The sequence below is a fragment of the Chaetodon trifascialis genome, chromosome 16, assembly GCF_039877785.1.
Source record: "Chaetodon trifascialis isolate fChaTrf1 chromosome 16, fChaTrf1.hap1, whole genome shotgun sequence".
NCBI lineage: Eukaryota > Metazoa > Chordata > Actinopteri > Chaetodontiformes > Chaetodontidae > Chaetodon > Chaetodon trifascialis.
The window spans coordinates 24,891,238-24,905,151 of record NC_092071.1 but is presented as its reverse complement, the minus strand read 5'-3'; the positions used below and the strand labels follow the sequence as shown (position 1 = coordinate 24,905,151).

The following is a 13,914-nucleotide window of genomic DNA, read 5'->3' as shown; positions in this document are numbered from 1 at the left end:
TGCACACATGAGGGTTTGTTGACAAATTCTGGGGCTCTTGCGAAAATAGCAATGTGAAAAGGAATCGAACCAAAGACAGCGGACAAAAGGACTTTCCTGGTCTGAATACGCGCTCAGTCAGACAGCTGCAGCTGATTCACAATGCGGCTTCGTGGATCACGTCACTCCACTTCTCAAATCTTTGCACTGGCTTCCTGTGTCAAAGAAGTGATTTAAGATAGTACTGTTGGTTTATAAGGCACTGAATGGTTTACAGTCCAAACACATTTCTGATCTGCTCGCTATTGTGAAGGGTCCAGACCTCTCAGATGGTCTGGAACAGGTACAGTATGCTTACTGTCCTCAGAGGTCAAACTAAACACTGAGAAGCAGCATTCACTTTTTATGCTCCACATATGTGAAACAAACTCCAACTTCTTTGAATTCTGGTCTTACTCTTAACACAGGCTGTTGGAGTGTTAAGCACAACACCCATTGATGTACACAACTGCTACAGTTCAGTTTGTATACATGACAAGATTCTTGTAATTTCATTAATGCAAACCATTCACAACAGTCAACAGCAGGTACAATCAATAGCAACAACAAATAAACAACCGATTATAAAATTGAGGCAACTCACCTTTGAACTCTCACAGTAGTCCACCAACAGATAACACTCCCACAAAAATGGTCTTGCTAATGGTCTGGCAAGAGTCCAGACGATCCAATCCAATAAAATATTTAGTTCAAGACATGATAACAACACAAATGTTTTATCATTTCAAATTAGCCAGCAGATGTAGTGATCTTCCACGTTTCTGCGTTATAACTCCAGTAAGCATTGACACCTCACTTGACCAAGTCCATCTTACTGTCCTATCAGCCGGCAAAAATAGCCAGTGAGTCAGCAATGTGAGGAAGTGTCTTAGGCTCTCCTTTTCTGAAGATCAAGCCAGTTGCAACCAATTGTGAAGATGACAGGCATTTCATACAGCCAGTGAAATTTCAAAAAGGAAGATATGTTACTTCAGTGGATAACTTCAAGGAATTCAGTGGAAATAGGGATATTACAAACATATGTAAAATACTGATTACCTAAAGCTTCAGCTATGGTCCCATTGTATTTTCCAGATATAATCTGCAGGCATCTATTTGCAAAAATATTCAGGAGATAAAAACCTTCAACTTCAGTGTGTTCAAACTTCTGTTGTTCTATGTAAATAGCACTTACTGTGATTCTGATTGTTAGGGATAAAACTTCCGACTGTTACTTTTTGATAGAAACCAAAACCATGCATGTCCTCCAAATGGTTCAAGAACAGCTTTCAGTTCACTTTGAATGTGCCTTGAGGAGGCGTTCTGTACAGGAATGGTAACTTTGCTGTTTGTGACTGCATTTTACTAAGTAAACACTTGGACTATTTGTTCATATCTTGGGCTGCAATTGTAATTTTTATTCTGTTCATGTTCATTCTATTTTTTTTCTTTTTGCTTACTTTTATCTTCCATTTTGTTTCACTTTTATGTATTTGTGTCTTTGTATGTTTATGTTCTAAATTCCATTCTGTCCTTGGTACAATACAAATTGAACTTGCCAGGCCTACATTGCATTACTCATATCCAAACTTCCTGTAATATATCAGTGCCTCAATTAAACATGGTAATGCAAATAAATCACACCAACAGGCATCAGTTTGTTTCAACACCTATTTATCACCACCATAATATGAGAAATTTGGAAAATACAAAGATCAGCTCATTTATACGTCTGAAAATCTTGAGGAATAAGAAAAATATAAAAGAAAACAAATATGAGGTTATATTGTGTATCACAAATTTTGAGAAAGGGACAGATTATATGTTCAGATCTACAGAGTGCAAGAGACACATAGACCCTAAACATGCAGAGTATAACTTTCAGTATAATGTCACTTCATTCAGTTGTGACAAGTGTAAAGTCTGTCTCTAGAGATGAAAATAGAGAGACAGAAGCATAATGTGTGATGACTGATCTACAGTGAACAATTGAATAGACGAGGAGATGGTAAACCATCGCCCCCAAGTGGCTGCCATTAGAATACAGGTGGCCTTGGAATTCAGAGAAGCCCTTCCTGATTTTCTGTAGAGAATCATATCACTCCAACAAAAACTGATAACCATGTTGACAATTTTAATTGCTTTTTTTCTTTTAATGCTATGATTTTGGAAGTGGTAAAGAGAAAAGATGCTCATCCATGAATTATATGCATTAAAAAAAATAAACACCATATGCACAACGATAATCAATACTCTTAAGCAAACAAAAGATTCTTGTTTGTTGACTAAAAATGATTTGAAAGATCAGAGCACACACATGCACACGAACAGACCAACAGATCGCCATCCCCTCCCAGTGCAGATTACAGAGGTGAAGGAGGTGGTTTGAAAAGGTGAACTGTCTGGCTGCAGCTGCAGAGCGAGGGGGAAGCTGGTGTGTAGAGGGACGGACTGGGTGGGAGGGAAGGAGCGTGTTCATATGGGGCAGAGGCCTCAGGACTAGTTTTAATAGCACCCTGCTGTGGAAGTTGCAGCTCCCCTTAAGCAGACTAGCCCCTCGGCCACATCCCTCTGCTTCAGCTCTGTTTGCCACACAAACTACACCAGTTGGCCTCGCACCCAGGAAGAATCCAGGTGAGCTTAATGTTTTGAGACACCACTCAAACCCACTGACACATGTTTGAGTATGTGTGCACCAGTGCGTCTGATCTGCAAAACCTTTAACATGCGCAAAAAAGGTACTCTAAAAAAATTTGGTAAAGACAAAAAACCTATGAGACCAGACTTCAACATACGTCTATCTCTTCATAATCAGGATTACTCTAAAATCTACCAAGAAGCTGGGCAGGCTAGGGAAGGGGCGTTGACAGGGATGGATGGTGGGTGGATGGGTGATGGGAGGTAGAATGAAGGAGTGAGGGCAGGAACAGGTAAAGAAAAACAGGACAGAGTTGGAATATTAGGCTGTTTAAGCACGCTCTCCACGGATGCGGCGTGCCAGCTGGATGTCTTTGGGCATGATGGTGACACGTTTGGCATGGATGGCACACAGGTTAGTATCCTCAAACAGACCCACCAGGTACGCCTCACTGGCCTCCTGCAGGCAGAGAAAGAGAGAACACAGTTTTAGAGTTTGGAAGATATACTGATAAAGCTTTTAATACATTTTGTGCGCATACACACACCTGTAGAGCTCCAATGGCGGCGCTCTGGAAACGCAGGTCAGTTTTGAAGTCCTGAGCAATCTCCCTCACCAGGCGCTGGAAGGGCAGCTTACGGATCAGCAGCTCAGTGGACTTCTGGTACCGACGAATCTCTCTCAAAGCCACAGTTCCAGGCCTGAAACACACAACCAAAGCTCAATACACCATGCCAATGTTTACTTCAGAGCAGACCAATTTAACCTCCCACAGACTTAATGGGATTTAAGAAGAAATAATGCCTATATATGACGCTCGGTTATGTCACTAAAACAAACAAAAAAACTAACTTTTAATTATTTGCTTGCTGTGCTTTTGGATTATTTATTGCATGCTTTTTACTTAAAATCTATCTATCTATCTATCTATCTATCTATCTATCTATCTATCTATCTATCTATCTATCTATCTATCTATCTATCTATCTATCATGTTGCCTTGCTATAAAACACTCAAATTCTGGGAAGTGAGCAGCTCTCAAATAGCAATTAGAGCAGTTAACCTGTTCAGTATGATTTATTTGACTGGAGGCCCAATGCACAAACCTACCAATTGGACAGAGGGATGTGAATGTTTTAATGCTACCAATGTTCAACTTTGTTCTATCTTGCAGAATGCTTTGTTACAACTATTCAGAGCCTACAGAAAGCTTGCTCAATCAGTTAAGGTGATTTTCAAATCACCATCTTATCTTCATAAAGATAGTTTCAATTATGTTATGCTTTGTCAAAGAAATGGCTGTTTGGAGGCAAATCAAGGTGTTACCTATAGCGATGGGGTTTCTTGACACCACCAGTAGAGGGGGCACTCTTACGGGCAGCTTTGGTGGCCAGCTGCTTACGAGGAGCCTTTCCTCCAGTGGACTTACGAGCAGTCTGCTTGGTACGAGCCATTACGATGAAGTATCACCTGAAGGGAAAATCAAAAATATAAGAGCATACTTTGCATTGATCATATTAGTGCAGGATGTTCAACTGTAGATATGTATGTACCAGTAGAGATTTGACAAGACCATTTACATCACAGGAGCTATACCTTAAGCTGTACACACTGCCATTCACAGTGTCTGCACTGCTACCCTGCTACACGGTGAGTGAGTGGGTGTGTTGATGACATCACAGAGGGTAGCAGCTATGTGCTTTTTTTCCTGCCTGCCTGTTGACTGCTACTCCACTCTTCCACTGATAAATCCAAAAACATTTAGTATTGATCTTAACTGTCATTATGCCAAGTCTTCCTCCTCGTTCTGCATGCTTTGACCATAATTCCAATAAGTGAGAATGTGCCTGACACGAACAAATGTGCTACATGTGAAATGGCAATTCTGGACACTGTCCTGAGTTCATATGAGAAACTGGCTTAAATGTCTCTGCTTTATATTCAAGGTGGGAATGTAACATGTATGTATGTATGTATGTATGTATGTAACAATCCAGCTGTCTCGCAAGGTTCCGTGATTGGGCAGAACAACTGTTTACTACGTTCTCACAAGACCTGAGAGTGACAGTTGGTATGAATAATGCTCCTCTTTTCGATCTCTATTCTTCTCATTTGCAACCTTAAAGATTCAATTGTGAAAGAAAGTTAGTTTTAGTGTTTAGAGTTTTTTTTTTTTTTTAGTATTGTCTCGTGTTGTTTGTATGGAAGTTTCGAATAAAAGAAGAAAATAAGAAAATGTGATGAAGTATGGTACGATATGCTTATTTAAAACCATTTCTTAATTGAATTTACAGAGCAGGTACTACTGTGATAGACACCATTACCATGATATAAAATTACATGTACTGTGATAGAAGATTTTGGCCATATTGCCCAACCCAAGTTTATACTTTTTTCTTAATAGCTGCTGTTTAGAACACCCTCTACACATTGTAACATACTATTATCTATTCTACTGTTATGTACACTAGTAACTGATCGTTTATTGTATCATATATATTTCATCTCAGTTTATTGTGGTGCTTAATTATCAGTGTTTTTATGGGCCCTCTAAACAAATATTCATTCTAAGATAACAGTCTAGTGATCTACCAGTCAAAATGATGAGCATGATAATCTTGGGCATATCACATTTACGTTTTGGTGATCTTGATAGTAACTACGGGTCTTACAGAATTTTGATCAATTTGCTCTCAAATACGTGCAGGAGGGTCAGTAAACTATCATCTTATTTTTAAGCGTTCGTTCATTCAACATGTCTTTCTGTTACACTGGTCCGCCTGGGAAAACTTTTCCTCCGATTTGGCAGATGCATATTCTCATCATCCCGAGCCAATCCAGACACTGTGTGCTCCTGGCTACACTAATCACACTGCATTACAGATCTTCATTCTGAAATCCACCAATCCACCGTGTCTGTGGCGCACTTCAGAACCAATAGTGTTTTATACGGTAGGGTTTTAGGGCGGGACGAGCAGCCTTAACCCCGCCCCATACCGCAAGATTATGGCCGCAGACCCGAACGAACCTACCAATGTGCAGGCTACAAGCGGGACGTAAAGTTTGGCATTTTTTCTCCAAAACAAACAACGTATGCGCACAAGATTACCAACAAAACGTAGGAGACAAGTGTAGCTATCAAATAAGCGTAACAACGTGTGAAGCGATGGCACATATAGGCGAAACAGCGAGGCTGAAATTGCCTATGAAAGTGGAGCAGATATATCGGCAGTGGAAGTACGGAGCCGTTTTTCTGTCTGCCTGGGCAGAGGGGCAGCTGTTTTTTCCCTTCTCTACAGCGTCGAAATACCTTGCGATTTCACCACAAAAACAACTTAACCCGTGTCATTTTCCTCACAAAATGACGAATAGTATTCTGTGTTTCAAAAAGTAACACGAAAATGTAACTTACCGAGGGTGAATTTAACGCTTTTCTTCGCACGGATACAAGTGTGTTGTGGTTGTCTCGCAGTGTCAGATATTTACTATCTCTCACAATGGAAGCAGGGAGAGCTGGAGCAAAATGGCGGCGGTGTCAATCATCTGTCTCCCATAATGCAACTGCCAATATTTGTAAACATTGAAACTTCATTTCCTCAGCTGGAACTTTTTGTTCCAGACCTTGCTGGTTTGGAATACGATATGACAATATTGTAATAATAAAAGAGAAACGCCTATTATTATTGCAATCATTTTAAGCACAACGGTTACAGATTTACTTTTTTTTTTTTCGTCTAACCATTTATTCAGCAATTTACATATATGTATACACACACACACACACACACACACATATGCCTTAAGTGTTGTTGATACCTTTCTACTTTTACACAAGTTAAAGTTTGAAATTAAGAGTTTTACTTGTGATATTATACACTTGTATTAGTACTTTTCTTAAGAACGAGTTCTTGCACCACTAATGTTGACAAAAATTAGAATATGTTCAAATATGTAAAGAATGGGACATTTTCAAATGTAAAAGACACCCAGTTCTTTATGATTTTCCAAAATGCTCGTGTGTGCTGAAAGTGTGATGCACAATATTCTGCCAAAGAAGATAAAGAGCAGAAAATACAACAATCCATCTTAATCGGACATTTTTCATGTATAACAGTACTCACTGGATAAATACACAAAATATGATGGTGTAATTATATACTACTACATTAATTAATGAACTTAATTACTTACTTACAGCCTTATGAACACTATTTTAATTAGTTGAAATTTAAAAAGTATTTTATATTATTATTATTATTCATTACAGCAGATACATTAATGCATTCTGCATGCACCGAAATCTATTTTACTGTCTTTGGGTCCCAATTTGTTTTTTTATGTTTTTGTTTGTTTTTTTCACACAAAATTGAAGCTTATACTTATACCTCTACATGTAGGGATGAAAACCATCATTAGTGCAGTTCTTTCAGTACCTACACCATTGCTGAAGTTGAAGATGTATCACAAAGAATCACAAGTTATGACATCTATCAAGTGGGCTGCAGTTTATCTCCTTATAACCTTATTGGCCATGATATTAAACAGGAAGGAGCGTAAACATATTTGAGTGCAACTAATGACTACAGGCCTGCAAGGCAAAGCTATATTCAGATGTTATGTCATCATAACTTCTACACATATTCCAGTTCATGTGGATGAGATTTAAGCATACATGCTGTCATTAGTTATTCTGACATGAAGGTTATGGCAAGTTCCAGACAGATGCTGCAAAACTACTTTGATTGATAACCAACCCTCATGTTTTGATGGATGTTTGGCCCTGGAACAGTCAAATCACTTTTCTCATCATTTGTAGTGCCCCATATTGGCCTCATTTAAAAAGTCCCAAGTTAGCTTCTTTTTTTTTTAAATTCATACAAAACTTATTACTCAAGTCATCACACGACACCAGAGCAGTTAGAGTTCATGCTGTAGGATGCCAGGTGTAATGAAACTCATTTAGTTAGTTTCAAAACAGTGCTTCCGTTACAGGCAGGCCTGAGATTCTGCAGACCAGAAAAACTTGCATTTTTCCATTTTCAAATCCAGTCAATATACTTAAAAGGCAAGCATCCTTATCCCAATGGTTTATGTTTCTCTCCACCCATGATTTTTATGGGTTTTGCTTTGCTGAGAGACTTCCAAACATTTAGCCTTACACTGTATTTGTCAGATGTAGGATGAAAAGGTTTCATTTCATTTACTTGGTTTGAGATTTTGTACTTTTATTGCAGTTCCCTGGCTTCTGGTCCTCATGAATAATGAACAAGAATCATTTCTTTGCAATGTGAAGCCCAAGTGAAAGTCTCTAAGTTAATACAGCTCTTCCATCTGTCAACACCATTTGCTCAACAGGATGTCTATCAAAAAATTATATTCATATTATGTCACAAATCATTTAGCACTTCAGAGGATTCTACCAAACTGTGTCAAGATAAAATGAAGAATTTATTGATCTCTGAAAAGAAAGTGTTCCTCCCACTTTGCTCATAGGGAGGTTAGAGGGAACAGTCCTGGTGCAGGGAAGAATTCACTGTCCTGCTCAAGGACTTCTCAGCATGGTGGATATTCACTGAAACAGGAGCATCATTTAGGGTCATCTTGCTGAAATATGCCAGAATTTTGTACATACTAAGTTTACTGAGGACTTTGGTGTCATAGAGGATGCTGTCACATTAACTGAGCCTGGATGTAATGAGAACATGAATGAATTTCTGCAGCGGCAAATGAGGAGGATGATGAGGGAAGAAAGGCTCATGAGCGATTTTGATGAGAGCTGTTTCAGTGCCGTTTAGGATGGAGCCCAGTTTGAAATGGCTCAATTTGTTTGAGTTTGAGTCCATAATCTATAATCTTTGTTTATATATTTATATGATGATTCAACACACCTTTCCATTGTTATTAAAAACAGACAGTCTGAGCAGAGGATCATTAACGGTTGTGTGGAATCATCTTGTAAACACATGAAAAGTGAAATTTACATTCACCGTTACTCACCAAAACACACTGTGATGTATTCTTGAGGTCCAATAAATGTGTTGAATGCATTTCCATTATTAAGTATTCTAACTCCAGCATTGTTTACATCCATATTTGCTTTCCACCATTCTTTTTCTTTCTTGTCTTTGCTAATGTGTTCCTGCAGACCTTGGCATATTACCATCTGGATGAGTGAAAATATGTGAAAGCATTGGCAGAACTGTATATCACGCAACCCATGTATGTGCCTGCTTACATGCATGTGCTTGTGTGCGAGCATGAGACAAGCAAACCAGCTCAGCAAGGCTACTGCAGGTCAAGAACCCCACAGGGAACATTTAATTAACGTTAATGTTGAGCACTTTTCATTTTCGAAAAGCAACATTTTGGGATCATGCCAGTCTACCTGTGACTGCTGAGTAATGATTTAGAATAAATGACTTATATGCTTCCTTTACAGCAGACTGCAACATAAGGAAAAGAGTCCTTCAAATAGCTGAGCACACACACAGCCATTATACTATTCTTTCAATGCAGCACTTAATGACAATTATTCATAATGTTCTGTGCTCGTGTCTCCTAAACTAAATTTTGTTGTCAATTTTTAATTTAGTCATTCCTCAAGGAATTGTCAGACTGAACTAAACAGGGGTTAATGACATCATGCGCATATTAAAAGACATAGATTATAGCTATTCCTGAACAGTTTTATTTAATTCATATCTAACTTACCTCTAGTTTGAGACAAGAGTGTTTTCACATTCAAGTACACGGTGCCTTACTTTAATGCCTCATCTGAAAAGGTAGAGGCTTTAGATAAGGCAAGAGGAACAAAACCTGCAAGCAATATAGAAGTCAAACAGTTACAGAGTACAACCTGGATTTAGACATATTTTAAACATATAGTAATCCATACATTATTGTCAACCAAAAGGTCATGTAGTATAATACCAGATGAATGTACAATACATGGATTTCCAGCCTGAAAATAAATGGCCCCAGATATCTTTAGAAAAACATTTCCCTCCCTAATTGTTTTAAATTCAGAACTAGTGAGATGATACAAAACTAAATAACTCCAGTAGGTCACCTGTCAATCCTGAATGGGCAAGAATCATCAAAAGTGATCTTAAATCTAGATATCACAATTTTTGTGCATTATGACAATGGATTTGACAATGACAGAAAAGAAAATACCATCTGTTGGAACAAAATTTAAGGCTCATCACCACGTTGTTTTTCCCACAAAGTAGTGGCAACATGTCCTTCACCACATGTTTGAGAGGACAATGTTTTCAGTTTTATTCAGTCAGCCCCGTTCATGAAAGTACTGTGAATGCAATAAAAAAAGGAAATAAAAATAACCTCATACACCTCTTTATCCCACATGTGCAACAACTAAGTTGTTTGGTCCCTCTTCCAATGAAGAACAAACAAGTACCAAAACATTCCCTTAGAAGTCATTGAAATCTGTTTCAAAGTCACATAAAATGGCACAGTCACAGAGAAAATAAGACATTGATAACCACAATATTAACTGAAAGTAACCCATTGCAGCTCTTTGTCAAAGCTCAGACCTAGGTGACTTCTTCAAGACAAATATGGACACACTGTACCTTTAGTAAAGGAAGGATGATGAACCACATGTGCCCTCCTCCAATACTTTGTGCTGCAACATCCTGAAAAAATGCGATGGATAGTGAAGTACACAGAACTGTTCTGTAAGAGAGTGCATGCATTTCTAAAATGCAAACCTTAATCCCAGTTGATGCTCACACCCAGCGCCACACCTAAAAGAAAAACTAAATACAACTAAAAATCCCTTTTTACTAGTCATTCTATTCATATATATAGTATATATATTTTACATTTTTGTGGTTCCTCTAAATGTACCTTACATCTTTCATATCATATACATTTATGACTGGCTATTGTCTCAATCAATCACAATAATAAGACCTCTTGGACAATAATTTCAGGTACATTCAGGAATTTCTGTAAAAATTCTTACAATTTTCTTTACAATTCATTAAAAATACAGAGGAGCAAAAATATTGGTGATACGACAGTCCACTGTCCCGCAGAGGCTGCTCAACTGTAGCTCAACAGAGTCTTTCTTCTACACAGCTAAAGGTAACTGTCCCAAATCCTTCATTCTGTGCATATCTCTGTCTCTGGCCTCTGCATGGCCAGGTCAGTCTGGATAAAGGCTCCCTGGCCCAGTGCTGTGGAGTATGCTCTGTTGCTGTGGCTTGCTGTGAACCCTGGGGCGGGATACGAGCTGGAGCCTCCACGTTTTTGAACAGGGGCCTGAGGTTGAGGTACTGGGTGGTAATCATCCAAGTTATCGTAGTGGGACTGCGCCATTTTAGTGCCGTGTTTCTGATATGAGTAGTCTCTGTCCAGTTCAGGCTTCCCCTGGCTGTGGTGCTGCTGCTCTCGGATGCTGTGTGACCGCTCTGGTTTGGAACGGGCAAGCTGTTCCCTGGGAGCTGGCTGCTCATTTGTATTGTGGTAGCCGCTTGATGTTTTCACTTTGCTCTGGTGGTGGTCAGAATCAGGACAATCATAACGTGGTTGGAAATTCCTCTTGTTGGGATACTCCTGTTGCCAGTGTTTCAACCTGCTGTTGTCTCCAGCCTGTTTATCATCTGCAGTCTCATACATGGCCTCATGTCGGCTGCTCTCCTGCTGATGTGAGAGACTGTGGCTCAGAGTAGCTGGAAGGGAGTGAGAGGATTGGCATTTCTTGGAACTGCTTTGCTTAGTGAGCCCGTCTGACTTGTCGGCGGCTGCGCTGCCCTGGACATGCTTATCAGTCTCCATGTACAAGAGGACATCTGGATCTGACACCATATGTCTGGGGAGGTAGCGCCCATCTTTGCTCTCAGCTGCAACCAGCACAGCTTTACCTGGGTCAGATTTACTGCGCAGGTGCATAGTTTCATAGCCTGATATATCTGCTGGTGCAAACAAGCTGACATTATCATACTGAGAAAGGACAGGGCCTTTAATCTTCTGTCTCGCCCTGCTCTCCCTGCGGATAGAGTGCATGCGGAGCTTTTCTGACTCCTCTGAGTCCCAAGAGAGATAAGCAGCACTTTCCTTGCTTCCATGACTGGGGGGCATGTCTCTGCTCACAAAACTGTGCTCTTTCCCTGGTGGAAGAACATGGCGAGCGAGGTAGTGGTATCCAGACGCCTTTCCACCTGCTCGGCCAGCAGCAGCTCCCGGATCTCGGCCAAAGGAGTGGATGTGCCGGACTCGGATTGTGCCATAAGGGTCAATATCATAGTAAGGTGCCTCCAAAGGGCTTGAACCGGAGTACGGGCTGTAGCGGTATTGAACCCTTCCATTCTCAAAGTAAGGCTGCAGTTGGGTGACGTGGTAGTCGGTTTGTGAAGACTGCTGTGTGGGTTGCTGGTAGGCTTTGCACTGATACATGTGCCGGTGATAGAAGAAGATATCGTCATCTGGAGGAACTTCAGTCCTTTGGATGGGCACTGAGCGGATGGTGGAAGGAACATGGAGTGAGTGCACTCTGCGGATGGTGGGATAGCCATGGGTTCTGTCATGGCTATAACCCTGATGGCCTGGCCCCGGAGATATGTACACACCTCGGCTGTTTCCTCTGGACTTTATAGAGTGATGGTAAGACCTGGGGCCTAAAGTGCGGTATCTGTTGTCTACTTGGGCAATGTAGGGTATCTGAGGCTCAGATTTGGACACAAAGGAGAGGTGTGGGGGGACGCTGTCTGGACGGTAGTGGTGTGGCATGGACTGTGGGCCCAGAGGAACAGGCCTCTGGTGATAGTATGCAGCTCCTGGAGACTCAATTAAGACCGGCTCTCCTTTTGCGTGGTATAGGTAAGCTGGCTGGTGCGTGGAAGATTTCCGAGGAGAAAGAGGATGGTGAGGCAGAGCATCCTCCAGATGGCCAGGTGCAGGGCCTTCACCAAGGATATGGTGGGAGGCTTCACTTTGGCTAAGTGCTGCTGTGGCCAGTTTGCTTTCTATTGTACGGACAGGAGGGGCTGGAGGTGCGGGTCCATATATGTCATGGTACTTTGCAGATTCTGTACAGGGCTGCACTGGCTTTATGGCCTCCCAAGGCTTCTCCACAGGCTCAGCAGAGGTGGGGGCCACTCTTGCACTGGCCTTCGAGAGGGACTGAGGTTGAGTTTGAGATTGGGATTGGACCTGTGTCTGTGATTGAGGCTGTGATGGAAGATGAGACTGTGGATGAGGCAGTGATTGAGGTTGAAGCTGGGTTGGAAGATGAGGCTGTATCTGAGCTGGGCTCTGCTGCTGAGTTGAAGTTTGATGCTGGGGCAGTGAAACAGCTTGCCTTTTGGGCTTTTGAACTGTTGGAGGGGGCTGTTCTGAGGGTTTTGGAAGGACTGGGGATGGTGCAGTCTCCTCTGGTTTGACCTGATAAAAAACACAGCAAAACAGACCTGATTTGCTGAGGAAATTTGACAAAAAACAAGCTGAGCCTTTCTGCAGTGGGACAAGAGGTTATCATAAACACCTGACCCCACACACACCTCAGCTAGGTGCTGTCCAGTGTCACCAGAGATTTGTAATGTTTGTCTATGTTTGTATTTCTTACATTCCATGTCATACATTATAGTGTGCAGGACTTGAAATACTTGTAAAGATATATAGCACTATAATGAGTACCTGTGGCCTAAAAACTGCCTATGAAATTTCCTTTGGTAGAGCACAGGTAATTCCTAATCATGAAATTGGGACCTACTTAATCAAAAGATACATGAGTTAAAGGAACAGTTTGACATTTGGCAAATACATTCTAAAGTCTCACTTTCTAGCTGAGAGTTAGTTGACAAGATTGATAGCACTCTGTCTGCACACTTAATATGGAGCTAGAACCAGGAGACACTTAGCTTAGCATAAAGACTGGAAACAGGGGGAAACAGCTAGCCTGGCCCTGTCTGAAGGAAAAAAATCTGTCAGCCAGTACCTCTAAAGCTCACTAAAGAAGATGCTTTTTGCTTAATCGGTACAAAAAATAAGTGTAAAAGTTGAGTGACATGGACTGTCTGGCAACCATACAGTGACGTACAAGACTTCAGGAGGTCATACAATGTGATCATACAATATAATGTGTTAATCAGTGAGCTTGAGAGCTGGTGGTGCTGTAGGAGGAGGACAAAGTAACAGTTTCCCCCTTTCTGTAGTGTTTGTGCTAAACTGTGCTAAACTATCCTAACAGTCTGCTGGCTGTAGCTCCATATTTAAACTCAAACTGGGTTGT

At 40.8% G+C, this 13,914-nt stretch overlaps 2 protein-coding genes across 2 annotated transcripts in view; both read right to left on the bottom strand.

The window, feature by feature from the left end:
* Positions 1 to 1,675: 1,675 nt before the first annotated feature.
* On the bottom strand, positions 1,676 to 6,181 carry h3f3c (H3 histone, family 3C). Its single transcript, XM_070983266.1, has 4 exons — positions 6,070 to 6,181; positions 3,984 to 4,127; positions 3,204 to 3,357; positions 1,676 to 3,115 (listed from the first exon to the last, which is right to left on the bottom strand). The coding sequence occupies exons 2-4, from the start codon at positions 4,109 to 4,111 to the stop codon at positions 2,987 to 2,989; spliced, it is 411 nt and encodes a 136-aa protein (XP_070839367.1). The 5' UTR covers positions 4,112 to 4,127; positions 6,070 to 6,181; the 3' UTR covers positions 1,676 to 2,986.
* A 516-nt stretch (positions 6,182 to 6,697) lies between these two features.
* arhgap32b (Rho GTPase activating protein 32b) overlaps positions 6,698 to 13,914 on the bottom strand; it is a 150,112-nt gene continuing 142,895 nt past the window's right edge. The window contains exon 25 of the mRNA XM_070982456.1: positions 6,698 to 13,067. Within this exon, the coding sequence (XP_070838557.1) occupies positions 10,788 to 13,067 (2,280 nt within the window). The 3' untranslated portion in view covers positions 6,698 to 10,787. The remainder of the gene's footprint in view (positions 13,068 to 13,914) is intronic.

Excerpts from the sequence above, each read along its gene's own strand:
- h3f3c (XM_070983266.1), bottom strand. The coding sequence starts at position 4,111 with ATGGCTCGTACCAAGCAGACTGCTCGTAAGTCCACTGGAGGAAAGGCT. Across the intron at positions 3,358-3,983 it reads AAGAAACCCCATCGCTATAG|GCCTGGAACTGTGGCTTTGA; the intron begins GTAACACCTTGA and ends TGTGTGTTTCAG. Across the intron at positions 3,116-3,203 it reads CCGCCATTGGAGCTCTACAG|GAGGCCAGTGAGGCGTACCT; the intron begins GTGTGTGTATGC and ends CTCTGCCTGCAG.